General features: G+C 48.9%; 8 protein-coding genes across 8 annotated transcripts; 3 read left to right on the top strand and 5 right to left on the bottom strand.

Annotated features, from left to right (window-relative positions):
* Window positions 1-2,697: 2,697 nt before the first annotated feature.
* Window positions 2,698-2,928, top strand: B0I36DRAFT_228675 (uncharacterized protein; the record flags this gene model as incomplete). Its single annotated transcript, XM_046149115.1, has 1 exon — window positions 2,698-2,928. A coding segment is annotated over one exon (231 nt), but the record flags the coding sequence as incomplete, so codon positions are not given.
* Window positions 2,929-4,396: 1,468 nt separating this feature from the next.
* B0I36DRAFT_356271 (uncharacterized protein) lies at window positions 4,397-5,107 on the bottom strand (the record flags this gene model as incomplete). The annotated part of the gene is made up of 1 exon (XM_046157585.1): window positions 4,397-5,107. One exon carries the CDS (start codon window positions 5,105-5,107, stop codon window positions 4,397-4,399), a length of 711 nt encoding a protein of 236 aa, XP_046004565.1.
* A 1,634-nt stretch (window positions 5,108-6,741) lies between these two features.
* B0I36DRAFT_256879 (thaumatin) lies at window positions 6,742-7,406 on the bottom strand (the record flags this gene model as incomplete). Its single annotated transcript, XM_046150976.1, has 2 exons — window positions 6,742-7,127; window positions 7,178-7,406. The coding sequence occupies 2 exons, from the start codon at window positions 7,404-7,406 to the stop codon at window positions 6,742-6,744; spliced, it is 615 nt and encodes a 204-aa protein (XP_046004566.1).
* Window positions 7,407-13,126: 5,720 nt separating this feature from the next.
* B0I36DRAFT_228135 (acyl transferase/acyl hydrolase/lysophospholipase) lies at window positions 13,127-16,283 on the bottom strand (the record flags this gene model as incomplete). The annotated part of the gene is made up of 5 exons (XM_046149106.1): window positions 13,127-13,327; window positions 13,382-14,040; window positions 14,273-14,605; window positions 14,654-15,220; window positions 15,269-16,283. Coding segments are annotated over 5 exons (2,775 nt in total), but the record flags the coding sequence as incomplete, so codon positions are not given.
* A 519-nt stretch (window positions 16,284-16,802) lies between these two features.
* Window positions 16,803-18,146, bottom strand: B0I36DRAFT_340634 (uncharacterized protein). The gene is made up of 4 exons (XM_046155961.1): window positions 17,908-18,146; window positions 17,299-17,842; window positions 17,055-17,252; window positions 16,803-16,998 (listed from the first exon to the last, which is right to left on the bottom strand). Exons 1-4 carry the CDS (start codon window positions 17,935-17,937, stop codon window positions 16,892-16,894), a joined length of 879 nt encoding a protein of 292 aa, XP_046004568.1. The 5' UTR covers window positions 17,938-18,146; the 3' UTR covers window positions 16,803-16,891.
* Window positions 18,147-18,247: 101 nt separating this feature from the next.
* B0I36DRAFT_356274 (uncharacterized protein) lies at window positions 18,248-19,072 on the bottom strand (the record flags this gene model as incomplete). The annotated part of the gene is made up of 4 exons (XM_046157586.1): window positions 18,248-18,314; window positions 18,487-18,558; window positions 18,619-18,649; window positions 18,886-19,072. The coding sequence occupies 4 exons, from the start codon at window positions 19,070-19,072 to the stop codon at window positions 18,248-18,250; spliced, it is 357 nt and encodes a 118-aa protein (XP_046004569.1).
* Window positions 19,073-20,865: 1,793 nt separating this feature from the next.
* Window positions 20,866-21,399, top strand: B0I36DRAFT_356275 (uncharacterized protein; the record flags this gene model as incomplete). The annotated part of the gene is made up of 1 exon (XM_046157587.1): window positions 20,866-21,399. One exon carries the CDS (start codon window positions 20,866-20,868, stop codon window positions 21,397-21,399), a length of 534 nt encoding a protein of 177 aa, XP_046004570.1.
* Window positions 21,400-23,061: 1,662 nt separating this feature from the next.
* On the top strand, window positions 23,062-23,590 carry B0I36DRAFT_356276 (uncharacterized protein; the record flags this gene model as incomplete). Its single annotated transcript, XM_046157588.1, has 2 exons — window positions 23,062-23,286; window positions 23,339-23,590. The coding sequence occupies 2 exons, from the start codon at window positions 23,062-23,064 to the stop codon at window positions 23,588-23,590; spliced, it is 477 nt and encodes a 158-aa protein (XP_046004571.1).
* Window positions 23,591-25,400: the final 1,810 nt, after the last annotated feature.

The raw sequence follows: 25,400 nt of genomic DNA on the forward strand, positions 1-25,400 counted from the left end.
AGCTCCCAACCGCCGGCCGATATGTACTGTACATATTACCCATCGCCATCATTCTAGCCATACCAATTGGCACTTTGCTAGCAATCAAAAGCATTAAGGGCAGTGAACCGAAGCTCGGCGAGCTGACTGTAAACACTCAAACCGGGAACGTCGTTGTCTCCGGTCCGCGGGTTCTGGATCTCTTCATATGGGCTGAAGCCACCTGGATCTCGCTCTGGGGAGCCAAAGCATTCGCACACGTCCTACCTTCCATGATAAAATTCTTCTGCGGCGTTGTTAGCATAACAAAGCCTAGGTATGAAAGGGCTCTCTACCTGCTTGAGAACTATATCGCGGGATTCCTGGCCTTCTTAGCATCATGGATGACATATAAGGCTGTCATGGAGAGAGGCCATGGCGACTTTCAATGGGTCACGACTTGTAGTAACATCCTCATATCCTGCTTCATCGCATCAGGGGTTCTTCTCGGGGAGAAGGTGTTTATACAACTCGTATCGATTAGCTACCAGCACCAGTCCTTTCAGCTCCGGAAAGCAGGCAACAAAAAGGATGCGGACAATCTTCAAAAGCTTTATAGGACGGGTGAGCCGCCGCAGAAACGACAACTGGCATATAGGAACTGTTTTAAGAGGCTCGTGATGAAAAATCCCCTAGACGATCATAATGTGTTCAAAATGCTAAGAGAGGAGGCCTCTACCGAGCAGCTCGCCGCAAGTATTTGGGAGAAACTTGGTCTCGAAAAGGTCAACACTATCTCAAGAAGCGATTTTCGCGGTAAACTAGAGCCACTCAACGAGCTGTTTAGTTGCAGTGTTGTCACTACAAACCTATCAAATGAAGAGTGGGGTCGCAGGATTAAAGAGATTGGACAGGAGTATCGTGCAATTACTAGCAACGAGACCGACATGGCCCAAGCAATCCGATCGCTGGAGAAGGTCTGCTTATGCGTAGTCGTTTTTATTACCCTTTTAATTTTCTGTAAGAGAAGCCAAGCTACCTTTCTTGTTCGCGGTAGGCTAACATAACGCGCTCTAGTCTCGTTCTTCCAAGCATCATTGTTAACAAGCATCGCAACAGCCGGGACAATGATTCTGTCAATGTCATTCATGTTTGCAGTGACTGCTCAGGAGTTTATTGGGTCTTGCATATTCCTCTTTGTAAAGCACCCATATGATGTTGGTGATGATTTAGTCATTACGAACACCGAAAGGGAACAGCTCATTGTGATAAAGATATCTTTGCTTTTCACGGTTTTCTCTCGCTCCGACACGCACGAGACTTTGCAGATCTCTAACATTATCCTGAACAACTTGTTCATTGAGAATCGATCCCGGAGCAAGGGAAGTCGAACGGCGATCAAAATAGACATTCCTCGAAGTCGGTCTATTCCGAAATTGGAGGGGATCCTGAACCAGTTCGTCCGGGAGCCCGAAAATTCACCATATTGTCATCCAAATGTCCAGGTCTTCCAAGTCGGTCTGGGTGATGAAGAAAAGTTGCAGTGCTCGATAGCAATCGGGTACAGGGTCGCACTTCTAGATGTGAAGGTCCGAGCAGCTCTCAACGACAGATTGATGCGGCTGCTGGACGCCTTTTTACATAATCCCAAGAGCTAATTGGGAGAGGAAAGACAAAGACACATCCTATTGTGCTAAATATTGGAAATGCCTACTCAATGTTCTGTATGATTTATCCATGCAACCCGAGACCGGTCCATGCTACTTTGTGCATCTAGTCTTTTTGTGTGGCAATCGTGCACCTGCTCTTCTTGACTGGCTTACGTCTTCCCCTGCGTAGCGTACGTCTCACTGACGACTCTGATCTGGCTCTAAATGGAACATGGTTCCTCAAGGGCAATTTGCCAAGATGGTGACACGCAGTCACTCCCCCCAACGCCGACGCAATGCAGATGAAGTGTACAATTTCTTGTTTTTTGCGATTAACCTCACAGGTGCGACGCCCATGGGCTGTCTTCTCTCCGGACGACGACTCGGCTTATGTTACACAGAGATGATGGACCTCAGCATTTTTGCCTGATGATAGATCACCGAGATGGTTGGCGGAGGAGAGGGAGGCGTGGGGTGTGGCGGAAAGCTCAATCCAGTCAGATGGGTGAGAAGGAGAGATTGGGAAGAGGTGGGGAGTACACACCAACAATGCACGACCATTGCAAACAAACATTCTGCGGCGAAAGGATTCTTCAATAACGGACGGTATTTGATTCGCCTGGCAAGTGGCTGGTAGGCCATTGCGACAGAATCTTAGCATAGCATACCAGCAGGATTATTGTTTAAAGTTCAAACGAAAAGTTTGCTATTGCCCGACTCTTTTCAGACAGTATCGCCTGACATGCCCCTGTGATAATGCTGCCAAGCTCCTTATCCCCCCGCGAGCCTTTCTTTGCATCGCCGGCTGGGAGGCGCCCGCGTCAGTGAGGTCGTTACACTTCGCGTCCTCCGGCCAGGGCAAGAACTTCACGATCCAAGCCACATATCAGCGAAAGCCTGTAACATGGCGCACACATGTCCATGCTGTGGCAAGGACTTCACATTACTATGCGCTCGCTGCCAGGATTTGGATGTCACATACCATTGGACCTCTTCGTCGTCGTCAGATCTAGAACTTACACCTACCAGCGAGGACTCACTATGCACTGCTATCGTCTGTGTGGGAGGTTCCTCTCCGAACGTCGATATCGATACGCAATTGGATCGCTTCTTTCGGGCGTTTGAGGGGTTCAAATACGACCCATTCACTACGTCCTCTTTCAGCTTTGCGCAGCTCAAAGAGTACCATGGTGACCGCAAGAGCTACCAAGAGATCGAAGCTCTAAGTAAACGTTTTCACAAGGCCATCGACATAGAGCTAGAGGATCTGTACGGCAGCAGTAACGATCTAGCTGCATGGCAGGCGCTATGCCGTGCCGTGGTCACTGGAGGAGAGGTCGGACGGTCAATCACTAGTTGCAAGAGGGTGAGCCTCATTCCATCTCCAGCTGGATATGCTCCGGCCGCCTTTTCCCGGCCAATTGCTGCGTCTTTTTACGGCCCAGAATAGCTGACGCTTTGTGCTCTGCACGTCCCAGATCCTACAGGCAATTCATGTCAACATTTTCGACCTGTTACACTGCGCGCGACACGCGATCGCGTCTCGTAACTCTCAGGCCTCGACGAATGAGCTCCTTCGCAATCTAAAGACTTTTCCAACTATAAAGGCCCTCAAGAAGTATTCGAAGCAGCAGAATAAGGTCTTTCCCCTGGCTGGAGGAGCAAGAGTGAACGGTGACCAGAGTGCTGCGCTCAAGGCTTTTCTACGTCCATTCAACCAAAAGCATTGAGTGTGGCTAACCACAGGTGCTCCAACGGTGTTGAGATACACCTCGCCCTGGAACCACGGCGACGGGCAAGGCGCGGTTAAAGTGACGTATAATACAATCATAGATACCTCGGCGGAGTCATATATGTATGGTAAAAGTCTGTAAATGATGCCGAAGGTGCCAGAGACAGCCAATACCAGGGTGTCAGACGAAGACAGATCAGAGCAACAAGTTCGGGCCAGTCATCTCCACTTTGTGTCTGATGAAGGGAGTCGAATGCTTGGAGAAGTCTTATTGCGGACAGAGGGGATGAGGGACCGTCACCGCGCGATGGGCATCGATGCCGTTTTGACTAGCGACTTGCAGTACCTGATTTCATGAGTTCTTGGTGACATATATGGCATAGCATTCTGGGCACTGCCTTCTCCAAGTGGGAGGGCTTCGTAGCCGAGAGGTGGTTTTGTTTAGATTTTGGGAGTGGATTAATTAATCCATACAGCAGCGCCGCGTGGGCTGCATTACAGTCATTTGCCACTCGCAATAGTGTGGTCCCTCCTTGATCCCAGCAGCACGAGCGACACCCCAGAGCGGATCTAGAACGTGTAGCATTGCTGAGTCGTAGAGGCATGTAAACGAAAGCCTTGGTGATACTATACCATGTTTAACAAGTTAAAAGCGACGCCCGGCGCAGTTTCTGGTCAAAGAGGAGCAACTTCGACGAGGGCGTCCTCGTTCTAGTCTCCAAGAATTGCTCACCAACATCTGCTTACAAGTTAGGGAGCCCACAATGTGGTCGACATTCATATTTCATAATCAGTCCGCATACTCGTTTCGCTATTCTGAATCGCGCTTGCGATTACGTAGCCTTCACTGCGCACGAATCGAGTGCCCGGAATCTCGTTGTTGCCAAGCTGCTCCTGCGGAGGGGCCCTATTAAAAGAGGGATCGTGCATCCACCTAGACGTGCCGTTGTATGAGTGAAGCTGTAGATGGCGTTCTCAGCACGAAAAGAGAATATGAGGATTTAATGTCCGAGTGAAATGAAAGTCCTGATGCTGGGTGCGACCTAATGTATCTAATTCAGAATAGGTAACTGTGGCTCTGCGTAATTAGGCTCATAGGTCCATCAGTGTCTTGATCGATCGTGTTAAGCTCATTCAAGACGTTTCTATAAGTGGCGTCGTCTAGGTTTCCCCCAAAAACATCCTTTTCGAAGGGATAAAATCTGGCATTGTGGGATGGTGATGGCTGTTCTAACAGTGCCGGGTATACAGACAAGGTTGTATCGTCCATAAAGCCGGGAAAAGCCTTGAGGAAGTACTGCCAATTTTCACTATAGTGCAGTGTTGCGGTTCTGCTTGGGTCGACGCGCCACACCTTCTCTTCCTTGTCATTCCAAAACCCATCATCTGAACTCAAGGCGTGCCTAACACTGTTTTGCCATGATGACTTCTTTAAATCATGGACATCCGTTTTTAACGCCAGCCATTGATACAAGGACTTGACAGACATCGGGTTGTTGCCTTGCTTTAAAAAGGCAAATTGGATGAGTGTCACATAGGGTATGGGGGGAGACTTCGTCCCGTCCGGGAAGTAAAGTTTCACTTTTCCTCGTGGTCTTGTTGTGCGTGGGGCCGCTGCCCTAGCAATTGTCTGTCGTTGGGATAATAGTCGATGCACATCGTGACGAACAGTCTGAAGCTCGCTTTGAAGATTGTTGACCTTGTCGAAAATGTTGTTCAGTTGGTTGTTGAAGCGGGACATCCATTCCAGGAGATCATCGCTGTCCATTGTTGTCGCCTCGAAGCCACATCGCAGGAATTGTCGGCCTGGGACTGCTTGTTAGCCAAGTGCAAACAGCGAAGAACCTCACCATCCTATAAAGGCGCCTGATGACTTGGAAAACATTTCAGCTGGCTCACGAAACAGCTTTTGCGCCAGAAACCTATTCCTGCTACCATAGCGTGGCTCAATCCGTCCATGTCAAGGCATACAAACAAACCCCCACAGTTGTCACTGGGGTCCCAAACAAACAAGAACAAACCTTCACAAACCCCCACTGGTTCGCTTGAATGTTAAGTGGGGCTTCAACAAAGCCAAGCAAGCAAACCCAAACAAACCCAAACAAACCCAGACAAACCCAAATCAATAACCCTTGTAATCTTGAATACATCTTCTGACATGGATTAATAAGTTTATCCAATCAAGATCCTAAAAGTGTAATACAACAATAACGTCGTGCTTGCGGGGGTGATTGTACGGGGAGCCTCGGTCGCTCATTGATAAAATCATAAGGGAATTAACCCGGTCGAGCCACTCGAATAGCCGCTTATACAGGGGATGTACGGCTTAGTCCAAGGCAGCTTTACTAGACGAGTGATCAACCGTGGTCGGATGCGATTTCTCAAAATGTTGCATGTGGAGTGGCAGAATTGCATGGCGACGTTGGAGTTATGAGGTGCAGGACTGAAAATGGCCCAGATGTACATCAGAGCGGTACAGAATCTTAGGCGGTCCTGCCTCCCTCCGTGAGCTGTCCGGAATACAGTGTTGTCGGAGCTGACGCCAGCCCAAGCCTTGGAGGTGCCGGTGCCACCACGAGCTAGCTCTGTGACTAGACCGTTGGCCTCCCGGTGTTCCCGAGGACAGCAGTACTGGATTCAAAGTGGGAGCACAAGAATAGGCTGCAAGGCTGGAGCCATGACCGTCCCGCCATCTCTCCAGGCCCCCAAGCTTATATAAGGAATACCTCCTACTGCACGAGAGTGAAGGAGGTAGGGGCCAAGGATCAGTTTCTTGCTCTATCTCTCTTTCTTGCTAGGGCCATACAATTCCACTAGGTGCTGGCTACTGAGTCATTCCGGTCCTGTTACAGACCTGCGCCGTGATCTCGCAGCGGCTGTTTTCCTCTGTCTTCTGCGGGACAAGCTTGGGCTGCCGCCTCAGTAACTTTTGATAACCCGGAAGAACCAGTTCATTCAAATCAAAAGTAGATATAGCAACATGAGATATCAATAAGTAAGCCTCCTAGCACAACTAGCAAGCGGTTACGTAGGCTTTTATTAACTTCACACGATCAAGTCCTTTTAGACGATCGAGATGTCCGAGTATTTAGAATCAAAAAGGGCTGGAACATAACGCTTAGGAGAAGTCGGTAGCGGTCCAGTAGTGGAGGTCCGTCATGTATAGATAGAACTTTGCGGGTATTGTCGGCAGGCTGACCTGGCATTGTGTTAACGCCCTACGGTACTCCAAACAATCTATTCTATGTAGACGATGCGGACACGGAGCGTGTTCTTGATTGTAATCCTCTTGATGGCTTAAGTCTTTTCTATAACCTTATAAGCCAACTCGTAAAGAAGTAAAAGCGAACGGTACTAATCAGGCAGTATTATTACCTATATTGAACTATTCTTATATCTATGCTAAGGACAATTGAAGCGCACAGAGATATGATTTACGTCCCGTACGTCGCAGCCCCATAGCGAGGATGCATCATCGAAGGCATAACTATAGGCATGCGGGCATGCATTCACATTCTTAAACCATGTACTGCTTGGTTGACACGACTGTGGCGTACCGCCTCTACAACAATATTCATCGGATCCATATAACCTACAATCTGAGAGACAATATGGCGCTGTTGTTGCCTGCCCTGCGGTCATTGTTCCAAGTATCAAGTTTTCTTTTGGGCAAAGGGGGGGCTGATGAGACGTACCAAGTATAGACTCGTAAGGACATGCAATAGTCTTACACCTCAAGCTATCTTCCACTTCAGGAACGACTGTCATACCGCAGGTAAAAGCGTCCACTTTTCTACGTCAATAAATAGAATGCTAAACGTGGGAACCTGCGACTTACCTAGACTGATATCATACCAAAACGTGTCCGCATTCAGTGTGAACTCGAACAGTGTCGTGTTATCTGAAGAATGACTCCAGCAGTCTGATGATCCGCAGTCTCCTATCGCACAGTTAGCCCCATCCTCGCAGTATTGTCTTGCCCAAAGACGGCCAGCACTGGCCTCATCCGGGAGAAGCGCGGTATACGATCCATTTGGCCGGAGAATGCCAGGCAGAATCGGTTGCATTTGATCACTAGATGCAAAGTGGAACGAGGGCCAAATATCTTGGAGTCCGTCGTTGTGGAGAGTAATTCTGAAGCCCATAGTGATGCTGCTCAAGCTGGCGTCTAAGACTTATCTTTATATTGTAGTACTAGGGCGCGTGATTTGGTGATCATTGTTTCTGTGACGTAGTAAAGCACCTTTGTCACATGCCTTTACAATATCTGCTTCGTTACATGTCATATTTTCGCTGCTGAGGTCGGCAATCAGAGGGGTGCTTGGGCTTCGACCAGGACTAGCCTACATGGGCCCAATTTCCTACTTGCTGCGGGGCCCCTGGGGCTTTGGCAGTCCCTTCGGAGAGGGTTGGATGACAGAAAAGATCGATCAGTAGGGGAACAGCAGCTCTCAGAGTAGGGACACAGTATGGTAACTTTGCGGCTAGAAAGACGATCGAAACTATGTGTACCGCTCTTTCTTATCAGAATTCTACAAGAATGTTCGGGCGCCCTGAGATTATTGTACGTCAATGCGAGTTACTACTGTGTTAAATAACTTAATCCTAGCAACGGAGTCATCATCACTTACTCGATCCTTGACATGACCTCTCGATGATAGTGGTCCACACTAATACTTGTCTCGGTAGCCTAGCCGGGGGTTAAAGTTGATACGCAGATATAATCAGCTTTATTTATGAAGTTGTGAAGGCGATCTATACTCGATAACTCGTTTTACCTAATGGATAAATTGTATAACTTAGCCTAGCTATATTTGATTGACTTATTTTGGTGCTCGCACCGCGTTGTACGTTACTCCGGCAAGGATACCTCTTGATAGAGGGTATCGCCGAGGTATTCCCTCTCTCGTAGATCTACCTCCTTGTAGTAGGCAAGTATCTGATCATTCTCCATTTGGCTTCTTCCCTCGACTAGAGTCTTGACATCCTCCCATGTCGGTTCTTCGATATTTCTCCATTTAACAGCAGCTAGTGTGGACCCCGTGCGGAAATCATCGTATACAGTTATAATTTTTTCGATTGCACGCTCTGCTGGAGAAGAAGCGCCGTTGCTACGTAGCGATGTGGATGATTCGTCTCCTTCTTTCAGCCATGACAAGTAGTAGCTATTGAGGTTCCTGCAAACAATGCCGTGATATACTGTGTCTCCTCTCGAGTAACTACATAAAATGTCGTATATGTAAGTCATGGTCCCAAACGGGCATTGAACCCTGAGGGGCATGTAATCCATTCTTTCGTCGAACCTATTTGATCGAGTCCTAAACAGCTAAGAGGCCACTTTATGTAGAGTTCGGGGACACGAGTCCCTGATCTACCTTGCTAAGTCTTTGGGTTCTCATCGCCAGAAGTCTTCAACGCTACTTGTTCTTTGTTTTCTGATCCTTACGTGATGTCTCCCGTCGGAATACGCAAGTCTCACAACCAACTAATTATTTATATATAGTCCACATGACATAAGGAGGTGTAAGGCCGCGGGGACTGTGGACAAGGTGCTGGCGTAGCCGGGGATCGACTTGGTGCCGATAAGGTGAGGATGCACAATGTGCACAACTGTGCAACCAGTACCGAGGTATGAGAGTGCACACAGGTGGACACGGGACAGCTGCACTGGGCTTTCTGGCACGACACCATATTGTGGTCGAAACGTGTGCACTTCATGACAGAGCACTTAGATCTCCAAGAATTAGTTTTGCAGTAATGCGACCTCAATTGGACCTCCGACCCCTAGCTGATTTACCTTATGGTGCACTGTTCTTACAGGAGGCCTCTTCGAAAGAAAGACCACCCTACCCACCTATGGGTGTAGTTGGCTAATGGTATCTTCAACAAGAGTATCACCCGGATGGATAATCTACACACAACAGGACGGCATGCACTTCCTGCTGAGGGACCAAGTAGCGTGAGACACCCCCATTATCTGTCCACGATCAACGACGCACACTCTAATATAACCTCAACTGAAAAACGCATTAGATTTCTGATGTCATCAGCGCCCGCTGAGGTTCGAGATACCATGGCGGCCCCCACCAAGCTTGTCTCTCTTTGCACTTGTTAGCAAGACGAATAGAGACGTCTTCTTGGCTCCGCGCCATGGACATACCATGGTAAGCACATATGTCTCCCGTTTATTCAATTGTTCAATATAAACAGATTTGTTATGGTTCTAACCATGTGTTATCCTACTGTTTCCCGCTTAAGGGACCATGCCGTCGACCTTTTAACCAAGCCACGTTTTACGAGTTGTTAGCACTACTACTGGTTGTGCAAAATAACACCTGAGAATAGGTGGTTCCGCCTGAGCTTGTGTATAAAATGAAGGCTCAGGTATACCCCACGACCAAGAAGCATAATACATTCTATCGCCCCTTCCCCGAAAAGCTAGGATGAAATTCTGGGCTCACCAATACAGGCCAGTATTTAGCGACAAAGCAGCAGCGTGAGAATAAACCAGCCTGCGACGAGGACCCTACGAACACTATGGCCTTGCAACGAGCGACAATGCAGACGAAAGCCGTCCTTGACCTTGAAGAGGAGGCTATGCAAGCTCTCGCCTCTCTGCAGCTCGTACAGGAGGCTCTGGCCAGAACCCAAGCTGAACTGGAATATGCAAGTCGAACATTGCGACGCGTTTCCTCTCTACTATCACAGCTCGTATTTGTGAATCAACAGCGATCAATGCTGTAATAACAGTACTCATGGTCACTCCGGAGTTCAACTTATACACGGCGTACTTTATCTTTTTCGAATCCCCCAACGGCATATATTACACTGATCGCGGGGTTGTTCAGTTTGCGCCTTCAGGCTTCTTCGCGGGATCGCTGAGGCATTCCCTTGCAAATTTAAGTTTCAGACCCCAAGCAGTTATAAGAAGCATTTAATAAACCCTTTAGTAACACCCAAGTCCATACATTTGGTGACCAATGTCGTGTTCCCAAGGAGCCCACGATGGGTAATCCTAATGACTGACAGCTGTAGCACTGCAGCCTACTGATTACTTGTACTACTACACAGCCGGACCCACATCCGCCTTTCTTCTGTTGTCAGCAGTATCAGAAACATTGATTAGATAGTCAGTGTCCTCGGACACTGTTTCGGGATTTTCCACCTTGTTCAATGAACGATAAAGATCGCCACATATCAATACAGTATTAACCGCAGTAAGGCCACTGAAGACGACGTAGTCGTCGACCACCGAGACTGCGCCTAGTATGACGAGTGTGATGGAGAGAAAGAAGCCAGAACATATCAGTACCATCCAAGCGCCGATTCGCCACACAGATGCGATGGAGGTTTGGCGGATGGGGCCGCCTTTATTGAAGTGATGGGATATAAAATGAAACATTCCGTATCCTGGCAGACTAAGGGAAGCTGCACCCGTGATTAGAGGGATGCAGCTGATGATAACGGCCGATCCCGATATCATGCCGAACATGGCGAGATAGAGCTGCATGGCGGCAAGAATCGCTGGGACAACTGGCCAGAACATTGCCCATTGTTGATGCCAGAGCGCTGAATACAGCCTCAGCATCGGACAGATGGTCAGGATATACTGGCTGTTAAGTTAGGAAAGGTTCGTGGCCGCTGCATAGGTGTTGGAACGTACCTGGAGAGCCGACAGGTGTCCTATGCACAGGAGCTTGGCGGCCGGGTAGTATGCGTCATTTCCAAGCAGTAGGAGTATCACGAATGCTAGATGCGGGACAACAAGGAGAGGTCCTAGTAGTGTCAAGAGAGGAGACCTGTTTGGATGTAGCAGTATCTCGGCACAGTGTAATAGGCCAGCCAGAAAAAAGCCCACAATGACTGAGATGAAACGTGGGTCCATTTCCACTAGGAAGTGCTTTCGCCTGGTTGTGAATTTGGATTTACCTGGGTCCTTCTCATTGTCGATCGGTGGGGAGTGCACAGTATATACACAAAGATGGCTAGGTGGGTCGGCCGGTGGGAAGCCCCGAGTGTGCCATAACTTGTTATTTTAACACTAAACTAATAATGATAGCCATGTTCTATAATTAATTCTTGCCAGACACTTAGCTTTCCCGCGCTTACTGCTTTCCAGTCGGTGCTATTCATGGTGTTGCGACAAGGAATCTGGTGCTTGGTTCGCTCTTGAAGCGCTCTGACACATGCAGAGGAGCTCCGCAGTCCTAATACTTCCCTGCGGATGTCCAAGACTGGTGGTCAGATGGGGACACGTGGGATCCTCTTGGTGTAACAATCGAACTACTCGATTTGCTCAACAGAAAGAGAGCTGCGGGGCACGTGAGCCTGAATCATGGAGAACGTTTGGTAGTAGAGAACGGGACCTCCATATACATATAATCTCCTCCAATAGCGGAAGTCTCAGACCTGATGAGAAATATTTCAAGGGCAATTCCGGAGCTGAAGCACGCGGTAGATAAACGTGGAAACCGCGGGCGCCGTGGGCTATGCTCAGGGAACGCTCAGGGAAAGTGTCGTGCTTTACGTTGCCATCGAGGTCGCGTCACTCCAGGTCAGTGTCGACAAGGTTGCAAACACGATATCTTCGCAGTCATGCCGCAAGAAGCAGTGGAGAGACCAAGGCCGTTGTTGTGGCGATCTTTGGGTAAATTTACCAACGAGTTCCCAGATCTGGTCATAACAGCAAATTCAGTCACACGGATGATTGGTTGGTCCATGAAGCAGTATCGGTGAAATGACGTTGACTCTGGACAAGCGAGAAGGTGGCAGTGCTCTGTACGCCAAATGGCGTGTTCCCATGGAACGAGCGAAGCTCACGACAGCAGCGTGCGAGACTAATGCAGAGACTTAAGGTCAATGGTGACTTTCGTGAAAAGTACGTTTTTGCCTTGCCCAAGTTTGTTGGTGCGCGGTGCTTCCGCGGTTATGGACCAGACGGCCTTTGTAGGCCCCCCATTATGAGGGAACGAGCAGGAGTTAGGATACATTGAGCTACTGCTTTACTAATCTGGTGCAACTACGCTTCCTTGGATGCCTGCCCGCCCATCAGCTCAAGGCTGCGCGTGGTGTTCGTGGGGATCGGTCCTGTGGCGGATGGCAGCGTCTCACGTGCTTCGGCATGGCCGGCGGCCAGAACGCCCCAGCCAAAGGCCAGCAGCGAAGGATTAGTTATCCCACACACTCCCCCGAGCTACTCAACTGAACATAGTGAGTGCAGTGGAAGAGCTTACCGCGTAGGCCCTACATGCCTCCAAAAAGAACAAGGCAAGTGCTTGTAGGGAGACTGGTAAGCTCGACACGAAATGGCGGCGGGAGTACTCGCCCAATCGTAGCAACTAGGCTTATTTTGGGATCGAAGCAGGCAATCGGTCACAAATTGACGAACAGCGCGCTGCAGGCTACCACGAAGCCTTGCTCGTTGACGGCGTGGCGGCCATCATGGGCTTTGGTGAATCTAAGGAGCGTAGTGACTTCTTCTCGGGGAAATCGCGAGTCCAGGTGACCTTCAGAATCTCTTTCGGTGTCAGTCCCACTTGAAAGGTCCAAAACCTTACGCGGCACTAGGGTGTGTTCTAATGACATAGGACAGAGCCTAATCTATTAATCACAAAACCCTACGTTATTGTGTACTTCATGCTATATGAATGCTGAGCGGATGTATTACACGCTGGCGATTAATCCTCGGACCAGCAGCTTGTCCTGCCATGGCTCTAAGTAGTTACTACGACGTACAGGCTCTGGGTTTTTTTGTCCTTCGTTCTCGCACTTCTGGTTCTGGCCAAGCTCGCTTACGGTGATTATGATTACCGAACCAATGTTCTAAATTTTGCTGATCTAGAAGTCGTTGCAATGTGAAGGGGGAGCCACTTATATGGCTGTCATGAGACTGTTCTTGAAGGACCATTTGTACTTTATCCAAACGACTAGATAAAGTAAATTCCACACGCATGAATGTGCGTCCATCAGTCAAATCGGACTTTGTCAGCTTTGGGCGCGGTAGAATATTCGATCTTTTCAGTTTGTGACTCCAAGGAGTTACGAAAGAAAGCTCGAACTCTACCCCGTTGACTGATAACTTCGCATTGCTTCTGTAAAGCTGCCGAAGAAGCTCATGGCTTGCCCTAACTCTAGGATCAAGTCGGCATATGATTTTCCCTTGGCATTTGTACAAACCGCCCTCTACTAAGAAAGGAGTGCATTCGTCGAGTTCAAAGAGAAAGAGCTCGGCACGAATGGAACAAGCGGCTTCTTTCAGATGTGGTGCCCGTAGAATTGTCTGATTTGCCATGACGGCGATTTCTTTCATACTATCCACGTCGTCCAGAGGTGGCTCTGTTTGCTGAAAGTCGACATCAAATCGAAACATCTTACCCGACCTGCATATGTTCCAATGACTCTCCAGCTGCTGCCACGCTCTCTCTGAGCTTCCAGATTGCATTAAGGCTCTAAAACCACGAAGGACAAACCAGTCATTCCAGAACCTTTTGGGTTGTATTGCATGATCTCCAGGCGTGTGACTAGATCCCGTGCCTAACGACACCAGCGTGCTCGGTTTCCTAGCAGTTGGAAACATTGCAGCCACCTCTCTGATCGCCACGGAGGCAGGATTGTTATACAGCAGGCCCCCATCTTGGTATCTTTCCAGGCCGTCGACATGCCTGGCAGGGAAGTAGCTATATTCCATTAGCAGTGACCAATCTCGAGAACCATCTAGGACTTACTACGGTGCTGCCGTCGAACATCTCAGACTATAAGTTGTTTCGATTAGCTTACATGACGCCCTCATCATTTCAATCAGGAGCAAAAGCTTACATCTCCCATAGCGGGACGGGGGTTCTTGAGGACGAATGCCTGACCATAGTGTAGTCTGCAAAGATTAGCAAGTATGCAACCAATGTACAGCGTCCGTGCTTACCTGTCTTCTCCCGACGACCACTACCGTTATAGTTACTGAATATGTGGCAACTCACGTCGGAAGTTGTCGTGACAGGAACCCCCACCAAGATGCCCATTTCAGAGGCTCTAGAATATTCAAGCATGCTTCTCGTCGGTCCGAAGACGGCCTGCAAAGACTGTTCCAGATTTGTTGCGGAGTAGCGACAGTCCGCAATCATCAGCAGGCACAAATCGTAGATCTTCGTCAGTAATGGTACTCTATACGGAAAGCGAGCTTTGAAGGCCTCAGCTGCAAAGCTCTCGAAGGTAGCCGTACAGACTTTGATGTCCCAGCCGTTTATGCATAATGCACATGCAATAATGGCACCTATTTATGTCAGTTCATGCTCAGTAAGAGTCGTTAAGTGTCACGTACCGGAGCTTGTTCCAAAGACTAGATCGAAATGACTTTGGATCGGAAGTGGAAGCGCTACATGGTCTTGTAGAACGCGTAGAAACTCCAAGGGGATCCGGCCACGAATACCCCCGCCATCAATGCTCAAAACGCGAACCCCAGCTGTTCGAGGCCACAGCTTGATACGGGTCGCGGGTAGCACTCGTCCACATAACAGACAGCCCTCAAGTTCGCATAGCAAAGGATCGAAAACGTCCCTTTTTGAAAATACTTCAACGCAGCATTCACATAACGAGTGCCCGCAGGAGAACCAATACTTTGGCTGGCGCCTGAGACAACATAGACATGTCTCATTGGAATGAACGACTTCCCACCTGCTTTTATGAGCGGATAGCTTGTTGAGATGTAGCTCCTCCGATGATCCTAGAACAAGATATTCTCGAAATGCGTCTCTAAAAGCGGCCCGAAGCGCGCAAATGAGGTCAGGGTTGTCACCACCTGGTGGTATTACCGATAGATTGGCTCGCTGTAAAGCGCTTTTCCACTTCTCAAGGTACAGAGTTTCAAATACATCATCCGGTTCAAAATCTAATATTCGTTAGTGGAGGAACCGACTGCGTGACGAGCAATACTTACTGTGCATCTGAGGAACATAATGATCGAGGATTAGGCTTGATGCAATTGTAGGTAGCAAGAACTCTTTAGCTTCCTCACAAGTTGATACCGCTGAACTCGCTATGAAGCGGCTCAAGTGCTCATGATGATCTTCGGCAGGGGGGAACTTTGCTCTGGAGACACTTATTAAGTTAGGTCTCTCTGCTAAGTTAAGTGTCAAAGCGCCCGCCGTATCGTGTAGAAAGCCAGCGAGGTGCCTTGCTGTGAACAGGCAGCCATATCTCTGCCGTTCTTCTCCTAAGATTGGAAAGAGGCATGAGAACTCCTGGGCCAGTGAAGGCCACTGGCGATGTCTCTGAGCTGGCTTAGAGTCCACTCTCACCACGCGGATACATGCAAAGTGAGCAGAGACGTTTTCGCCGACACTGGTCCTAATGGTTCCAATGATAGTATCCAGCGCTTCTCCCTCTAAAGCTCGCTCCACGACCACAATCAGCCAGGGACGTGGCATGAAAGGCGTAGAGGGGCTGTCTCGCATCCAAGAAGCTATTTGCTTGCCGACACTGACGACTCCGCCAATATCGGGGGCAAAAACGCAAAGGACATCCGAAAAAGGAAAGAGAGCCTTGCGAGCCAGTACATCGGCAATGGCCTCTGGCCTCTCTCTGGCTAGATGGTCACAATTGTGGAAGACTGACTCGTGGCATCCGGCAGGCTTCAATGACCTGGTGCTATTCCACCCGTCTCGAGGGATGTCTGTGTCCATAAAGATTGCGGGACTGTCGTCCTTGATTGTTTTCGGCCACATGGATAGGTTTATAACGCTGCGACTTTCCCCTTTTCTCCTTGGATCAACGTTAACGCCAAGGCTGCGCAGAAACTCCACTTTGAGACGGTTTCCAATTGTCGTAATCACAACAGGCCGCTGCGAGTCTGGGTCCGGCAGATTATGCAGCAACCTCTGTGGACAATCCGTGGCCTCAAGCGCAGATCTACCATTGTGCCGGACGAAGCTTAACCATCTGCTATGCCCGCACGGCATCCTTAACAAATGCAATGTGAGACCTTGAACCAGTCTTTATATGTTGAACTAATTCGCAATGAAAATGGGCTGTCTTGTCAGAGTACTGAACACGTCATCCGCTCAGGGGTCCGACGACGTATTTTATGCGAAAGGTCTCGTCTTCCCACGAGAGTTCACCCGCAACGTTAGGATGGAATCAGTATGACTTGCGTCGGCGAATCCCTCCTCATAAGACATATCGTAACTGTTGCAATACTACAAATCTCGCCCCCGTCGCACCTCAACATTCTGCAGGTCTTGTTGAAATGGTATAGAGTACAGTAGTGACCACAGTCAGTGTCCACACATAACTCAATTAAGACGATTCGCGCACGGGTCATATGGATCCGCTTGTTTCTTTTAACTGTGTGTATATTGGTGCGCACTATCTCAAAGCGTCACACAATCTCAAATCGTCTATCATGATTGAGTCTTCATGTATCCTGGTAGGCTAGGCGTCTGGGTCTTTGGAAATCGTGCTAGTATGTAGTAGTGATGTGCAAAATACCGGTCACGGTCTGGAGCAATGTCAAAAGTAAGCATTCTGCTACGCGAATGAACGAGACTAATGCTTTCATCCTTCATGCAAGAAGTATCAGCTTGTTTAAGTCCACCACTATATATGCTCCAGAGACACTGCTGCAGCCCTCTTCATGATGTCTATCTCGCCTGCCGGGTCTCCATTCCCCTCCAGCTCATGCATGTTAGCCCAGATGTGACAACTTTGAGATTTGGACAAATTACCGAGTGGGATCCTTTCAAGTCTGTCGATGATCTGACTCAACGGCGTTTTCAATAAGTCAAGCGGTCCATACCTTGCCTTACGCTTTTCACGACCCTGTGCATGCACCTTGCCCCAACCACAAGAACACTTTGGCCCTGATGATCCAAGAAGGCGCAAAATATCTGCTCGCATGCGGTTTCGTCTCTCCTCAAGTACGTCTGTGACGTTAGTATTTCATCTTACAGACTATCAGATAAAACTTACAAAGTACTTTTCCAGGTGTCTTTATGTTGAAGACTTCGTTGATTATTTCATGCCCAGGAAGACACCAATAAGAAGCATCACAACGTATGATCAGAGCTAACGTGGTTTCCTCGAATAATTCGTCATGGCGAAGTTGATATGCAGCTGCCAGCATGAACCCGAGCTGTATCATGTCCATGTCGTCTCGAAGCTTGAGCCATTGCGCGAGGGCGAACTTCATAGCTACACTGAGGTCGTACTTGTCAACCACGATGGCAACTCGGAGAAGGTCTGCAGGATCGAGAGTTGGCGTCAATAGGTCGTTTCGATGATGGATCACACAGCAGACAGTGTGCATTGCACCGAAATCGTCGTCGCTCAAGTCGACCGGCTTGGGCTTGTCTTCAGAGAGGTTTTGGCCTTCGCTCCAGTTCGGTCCAAGCATAACGTCGAAGACCTTCGATGCCGTTCGAAGGCATCTTGACTGCACCTTCAATGGCGCTTGGTGTGGACCAAGAAGGAGAATGAGATCCCCTGTATCATATATTTGTTCGTACCGGTCGGACTGCTGGCTCGTATCAGATACAGTCGTTGCGGAATCTTGTTCTATTGGTGTCTATTGGCGCTGACATGGCTACAAGCTGAGGCAGACTCATCCATCCGAATCCTGGAAAAGCGTCTTGCGATTGGCTTGGAGTCGGTGCTTCCGCTTGATTGCGGTACTTCCACTCGTCAGATGTCGGAAAGCTACGGGTGTGGACGCATGATAACAAGGGACAAGTCGATGGAAAAGAGGCGAGGCAGGAGTCCTGCCGAACCTATAGCGGACAACTGGCAGTTTAATGTCTCTCATAGAAGTGAGAATGTCGAGCAGAGGACAGCCAAAAGATGGTTGAGATTCGGCAGCACCAGAGAGCGGGGTTGACTGGGCCATTCCACCGTGACCCCGCCTTCAGCCGAAGTACATTCTTCAAGCCAATTCTGGCACTGTAGGCGCCACAATGCGCCACAATGACTGGTTTGTGCGGAAAGCGAAACTAATATAACCGAAGTGGATACTCATCGTGGTCACTACTGTATATTGGTCGATTATTGAAGCAACAGAAGTAGTCTACGCAGAGTCATTTCGTTGAAGTTCTATTTGAACAGTCACGCCTTGCTAACTCAGCAATGCCTTGGACTTCAATAGGTGTGGCTATTGATACTTACCGGAATCCCGGTGGTATGGACACAGCTCTCTCAGTAGTCCGGTGACCCTGGCCTTCACTACTTATGCACAAACTGTTGATACCACATAAATCCCGTTTGTTTGTTCAACATCTAATGCCCTAAGTCTCGTACCTCAAAGCAGGAAGCGTCTCCTCGCTGCTTTCTACAGCCTACTTAATAGCAGTGGAGGTAACCGATTGTCAGGCTTTCCATTCAATTGAACTTTATCACCTTTCCCCACGCTTGAGAGTGAAAAACGCAATGGTGTACTACAGGGAGGACGAAAAATACGTCTATATCCTCTCGACCCCATCCACGATTAACGCACCTTGGCTTTGGCAACCTGAAATACGTATCCAGAAGTCAGGATTGGTCGGCTATCTCAGTCGCCGTGCTTACCGCGACCTGGACTGGGGCGCAGTCTCATTTGCCACCATTGGGAATACACTATGGGAACAGGAGAGCGAGACGGACTACTATGCTCGGGACATTGAGGAGATTTGCGAGTGGTGGGAGTCTTGGCATTTCGCGAGTCCAGGAAACCTTGTGACCAAATAACGCTCTTTAGCAAGCTTGTTGAGCACATGGTTTTGTGCTTGTTTTTCCAGATATTGACTGGGCATCCAACTCGACAAATCGTTATCAGAACCCGTCCCCGCAGGCTTCCATTACCATATGGGAATCTTCTATATGAACGGCCTTCGATACGTGCTCTAGTCATCTTGAGCAAGAGCAAAGAAACACTGTTCGGAAGCGTTGATACAGTCACCATGCTTCATACTGGCTTAAGCGCCCTGCCCGCGGAGGTCTGGTACTTAGTGTCAGGTTATTCCAGTCCAGGAGATCTTCTCATCTGGCTCAGGGTCTCTCATCACTTTGCCATACATGCGAGATACACACTGCGTAGCGAGATATATTGGATCAAAGTCTTACAGTGGAATGATCGTCGGCTATACAAAATCTGGGTCGGGAGGAATGTGAGAAGCGTCATACCGAGGGCTGTCGCGAAATTCTTGAACGCGGATCAGGGTAGGGCATTCTACCTTCCTTAGTTTCCTAACTGACAGCCGTGCAGAACTTATGCAACGATGCCATATTGATTTGGCCCAGCTGGCGAGTGGCGTCGACGTTGCGTCCAGGAACACAGAAGTGCGATGCTCCTGGGCGCAGCCCGCTTCTATGTCACACATTCCTCCCAGATGGACGCATCGACCCTGCTACGAGACAGGAATATGCTTATGTGCGCGTTTCGGGGAGCATTCATGGGATGTGGCAAGACCGTATAGTGTTGTTCACTCCCGGAGCATGACACTATGCTGCTGTCGTCTGTGGAGACTCCCGTACTCCGACTGCCCTCTAACAGTAAACACCTATGACACTATCTCAAAGACTGACGCTTCAGTTTTCGACGATATCATACAGGAAGAAAGAAGCAGGATACCCCATTCTCGTAACCTTTTCTAAGTAGTATCACTGAACGGCAACGGAGGAAAGCAATAAGATTATCATTAAGGCAAGCATTACGAACTGCGCGGTACAGCCCCAGTTTGTGTCATCGATAATGTGCACGAAAAGCATTCTTCATCACTGGGAGGGTACGGTTGTTAAGGGTTTCCGGACACTTCAGTTAGGAGGACTCGAGATCGGGACCTGGTCGTTCAATCAGAAGCTCCCAATTCAGTAGATCGGGTGCTTGGACTTGGCGGGTCAGTCACAATGCATCTTAGACAGTCAGTTACGGATGTGTCAACGATGAGAGATCTCTGAGATCCGATGAGGAGTGAGTTGTACTTAGTCACGAACATCTCCTTGCCTGACACTCATTACCATTCGCAGACAGAAATCATTCCAAGTGGCATTCCACTCTTGCACTTGATATAGTGAATCACATGGACCAAAGTGGGATGGCTGGAGAGAGACCCAGACACGATGGTCCGAAGAGAACACCACAATTGCACTCACTGTTCCGAATTTCATCTATCCAGCAGAACATAAATTACTACACCGGCTTGGTAAGAGGGTATCGTTGCATAAGTGTTCGGAGCCACCCATTAAGGATTAGTCGTAGCCATGTGCGTCAGCTCGAATTGGCCCCAGCATATATGGTTGACGGTGCTGTCTGGTTCTTCAGAGTCTCCCGGGATAGAAACGAGCCATTACCTAATTTCTTTAGGCTTGCTTAACAATGAGTAATACTGTTCAACTGAAATCCCATACTAGTTGATAACCTGAGCGCCTCCGACATGAAGGATGACGAGGCCCTCAGCAAAGTCCACGTGTAATTGATACGCCCCATGGGCTAATTCAAAAACCACTCCATAGGAATAAAAGGCACACCTGCCGCAAAGATGTTGAATAAACTCCAGCGCACTGCACCCAATGTTAGCATTCCACCATCTACGTGCGCGCCCCGGCAAATACCCCAAGCTTAGGGTGAACTACCGTTGTTGTCTTGACTGCGGAAATTGGCATGGCTACAAATGCAGATATGAAGGCCTGAAAGTCTGCATCCACTGCCGAAGTCAAGACCATAGAGGCGGAGAGTGCCCAACCCCTGGTTGTTCGACCTGTCACAAGAGGCATTCTGGTGAGTGCTGGCATATTGCTCAGTTGGCCACTAGACACCATAGCAATTTTGCCTGTCCTCACTGTCAAAGAGTTCATCCCGGACGTTGTTGGAACCTTGCCATCCAAGACAGGAGCAGAATCCGCAACCGCAAGATACCACGTAGAACAGAGACCATCATGTGGCCCAAAGCCTCTAAAGACGATGTACTACTGGTCCTGTTACGACTTCTCTCTCAGCCCATGATTGTCCGCTCAATCAATGAGTTACAGGGGCAACATCTCAAGCCCAACCATACGAAGCCTGAACGCATCCCAAGCGCTACCCAAGTGCCGTTCTTCTCTTAAGTTTGACTCAGCCTTGACGGAATCATGGCCAATATCAAGGAGGGAGTAATGGTTAGCGCCAATCTTACCAACTTTTGCATATCAATATTGAAATCCCTCACGTATTAAGGCCAGCCCTGCCCTATTTCCTGGCCTTCTTGAGTCTATACCAGGTCACTCCAGAACGTATAGGGAACTCGTGAATCAACGTATACCGTGGTCACGGAGGTGATTTTGTCATATGGGTGAATAGTCGGCAGGCTTTTCCTAGACTACTATAGCCAAATTTCATATCCATTATTCCACCACCCCGACCTTTTAATACTCCTGCTCGCGATCTAGTCGAAATAGGAAAGCATTCCGATCGGTCGACTTTGCCTTCGATGGGCGCCCAATATGCGGTGCTCACTTTCATCAGCTCATGGCTTAAGTCTTCCGTTAACCTGATATGGAACATACTGGTTAATTATAGTGCACACTGAGTAATAGGTACCATGAAGCGAGCACAAGGTAGGGTAAAGCCTGGTGTATTCGGTTCTTCTGTATGAGCCTGGTGCAAAAGTTCAGCGTAGTTGTTCTAGCAATAAGACCATTACGTTATCTCTAAATATAGAGCACAGCCCACTGAGAGACTCCGTACTTTGGCAGACTCACCCTGCAATAGAACGCCCTCGAGTCTCTTTCGCACCTTGTACATATCCACCGCCCCAGCTTCGGCTAGTCGTGATTATCTACTCATTGTCTCGTAATGCGGATCACGGTTTCACGGCTAACCTGTCCACCGTGTCCCCGAATGGACATTATAAGTGATCGCATCCATGGGGAGTTCTGTCTCGCAAGAAGAATGGCAGACGAATCACTTCTATCGCCAACGAGATGAGCTTTCTGCCACCAGAAGTCTGGGCCATAGTAGCCATCTACTTAGCACCTCGAGAAAAATATGCACTGACATGTTGCAGTCGTGCACTTTATCGAGCTGTGATGCCAGATCTATATCGGTATCTTTCTTTCACTGCGAGTTCCGGCCAACTGAGCGCGTGCAGTGAGTCGCTCATGCGAACATTGATCCTGAGGCAGGACCTGGTGAAACACGTACGTTCTCTGGAATTCAAGGAAATGTTCATGTCGTCCTGGATCAAGGTACCGACCGGCATCGTTCAGACTGTCCTATCCACAATCATAGGGAGTAGTGAGCTTGCGAACTTGCTCCATTTCTCCTCGAATATGGACAGTGTGCACAAGAACGCCCTTTATTCAAGCATACAATCGCTTCATTGTATGACCTTGGAGACTGATGAGGACATCAGGTGGACCAATTGGCATTTGAACAACTGCCGGAACCTGAGCTCATTAAAATTACGGATGAAATCGACTTACCAGCCGCCCATCCGAGAACTAATGGACCAACCAAAGGCAATGGCAATTCTGAGGGAAATTCGTCTCGAGAACGTAGATATTGGCCTGTTGCCCAGTTTTGAAACGAGAGACTTGGAGAGCGTAGAGGTGATCAGATGCAAGAACACAAGCCTTCTCCTCAAAGCCCTAATAGCCTGCCCGCCAACGCGCCTTCGACGACTTTTCGTTAAGACAACGGACTATAATCGACCCCACATCATTCAGTTGTTACATCAAATCGCTCCCTTTGAAACCTTGGTTGACCTCTCTATAATCCTCTCTTTAGCAATGAGCCCGTTCCCCATTGGTTCTATATTCAAGGTAGCAAAGAATCTTCGACACCTTGTGCTTGATAGCAAGCGGCAAGAGCACGATCTTAAATCAGCCTACAACTACACCACCAGCGACTTGCGGCATATTGTGGAACGCTGTTCCGTGCTAGAAACATTAGGGCTGCCAGTAGATATACAGGACCATTCCAATGGCTCCACGAGGTATAAGAGAGTGAACATGGTTAGTGGTTCCCCTCGGTAGGGCGAGATATTCTGCTGACATTCCCTGACAGCAAAGGTTCACGAGCACCGGCAAACTGAAGGCACTGCACCTTCGTAACCGTTGTGAGCCGAGACGCCGTGCTAAGGCTGATGCTCGTGCCATCGCTCGACCATTTCTGCGTCATCCTATCTCGAGCAGCCTTGTTGTTATTGTTGATTTGGGTGCCTGGGTCCAAGGATTTTATGTCACTCGCAAAGACATTCTCCCCCTTAGTGGCGGTTTTCTGAGCACCGTTCCCCTTCTTCATGACCAGCTAGCCTAGTGGGTACTGTATCGCACTCCCGTCGGGGCGCCTAGCTCGAACATGTCATTTAAAATCTCCCATGACACACGTACTGCATGTATTGCAGTGTGAGACGGCTCGGAAGGTTAACAGCTCCCACTCGTGCTTTCATGGTCCAGAACTGCCAGTCAGCATTAGCTAGTTCAACAGCTCACACAACCAACCTCAGCAGCACAATTCTCGGCCTGCAGCAGAATAGTTGGTCATCTATATCCACCGTGAACCCCGCCGTTGCGGCGAGTGTAGTGTCGATGCTCTCCGCACAGACGGAGAATCTGCTATTTCATCTCGCCTAGTTTCCATGCAGCCCGTGAGGCGGACAATGTCGAGGTAGGTGTATCAGCGCACGGGAATCTACAGGTTATAGGAGTTCTCCAGCACTACTTGGGGATGCTGGTATGTTTAGAGTAAATGGATGGGACACCGTCCGCGAAATGCAGGACTTGGGACAGCGCAGATCTTAGTCGAAGGCGCTCAGCCGGCCGACGCCAGCGACAGGGTAGTTGCTATTATAATTCTGGTCACCACCAAAAAGGGTGATGACGCGTCCAGAACCACACCGCGACCCTCAATCTCGCAGGGTCTTGCCTCTCGTCTAGCTGCAGGTCGAGCGTCTGAAGTATGCTGGGGAATGAGGGAGATCATGTTGGATTTGTGTGGGTCATCAATTGCCTAGTTGCATTTTTAAGGTCGCTCCGTTATTATACCAGGCACACTTACGTGCCCGCCATCCTCGCGCTTGGCTATCATCGGGTCCTATATACGCAATGAATCATATTGAGCGCGTAGTATGCCGCTATGTAGAAGAGGTGAGGGACAAGGGTGTGTACGATAACAAATTGTGGATCGCTTAGACTGATGTGGGCAGGATGGGGAGACAGGAATTCATCAACTGGTTGGGGCAAGATATACACGGCGGACTCGTCCTAATGAGAGATTGAGTATCGATATGTTCAGCCTGCTATCAGATAATAGCGACCTAACTGGGACTGTTGACTCGCAGAAGAGCAACACGATACTTCAGATCACGCGGGCGATGACGGATAAGAAACTCGAGGCTGGTTGAGTGCACGCTAAAGGTCATGCTCGTAGGCAATGACCTCCAGCAACTTCCACTCATGGCTGTCCGGCACCACGAAGCTGCGAGACAGCGATACAAGCACGACTCTACTCTGACCTGCAAGATGAAAGTCCCAAGTGCGTGGTTGTGTCTTGTCACTGATTGATATGGTGTCGTGGTCTTGTCTGATGACATGCGACTTTCCATATAGATGATTGAAGTAGGTATTGCTATGTTCTAATCACTAAGACATATTATGCCACGGCAAACTTTATGCATTATGAGGCACTGAACGCGTTCATACACATGACTAAAGCAATAGGTTGTTCCAAGGGTTTCCGACCCGTCATTATGACTTGGGTTGTAGTAACGTTGTGCTGACAATCACTTTGCTAATTATAATCTGGGATTCCGCTATTAGTGTCCCATCGCGGCTCCTCAAGGACCATTTGTTTCGCAAATGGGCATCCGTTGGTTGTGGCAATGCCACATGTGTGATGAGGTCTATTCACTAGCTGTCACACACCGATGTCTTCACGACGGACATCGCTTTTGTTTTAACAAGCATACTGGCGGCGGAGGTTGTCTGGACTATATTTGTGCCGACGGCAATCTCCGGCTACACTCCTCTCTGAAGTCTCATACAAACTGCTGGAAAGATTGTACCTATCCTTTCCAGTGTAAGAAAGATTCGAGACATAGATACCTCGCCGTAGAGTAAAGGCTTAG

This window comes from Microdochium trichocladiopsis (genome assembly GCF_020744255.1).
Source record: "Microdochium trichocladiopsis strain MPI-CAGE-CH-0230 chromosome Unknown B0I36scaffold_15, whole genome shotgun sequence".
In the NCBI taxonomy this organism is placed as follows: domain Eukaryota; kingdom Fungi; phylum Ascomycota; class Sordariomycetes; order Xylariales; family Microdochiaceae; genus Microdochium; species Microdochium trichocladiopsis.

Bases quoted from the DNA above. Each gene is read 5' to 3' on its own strand.
- B0I36DRAFT_340634 (XM_046155961.1), bottom strand. From the start codon at position 17,937: ATGGATGAGTCTGCCTCAGCTTGTAGCCAT. The intron at 17,843-17,907 runs GTCAGCGCCAAT...ACGAGCCAGCAG, and splicing joins CTGCCTCAGCTTGTAGCCAT to TCCGACCGGTACGAACAAAT. The intron at 17,253-17,298 runs GTAAGTTTTATC...CTAACGTCACAG, and splicing joins GACACCTGGAAAAGTACTTT to ACGTACTTGAGGAGAGACGA.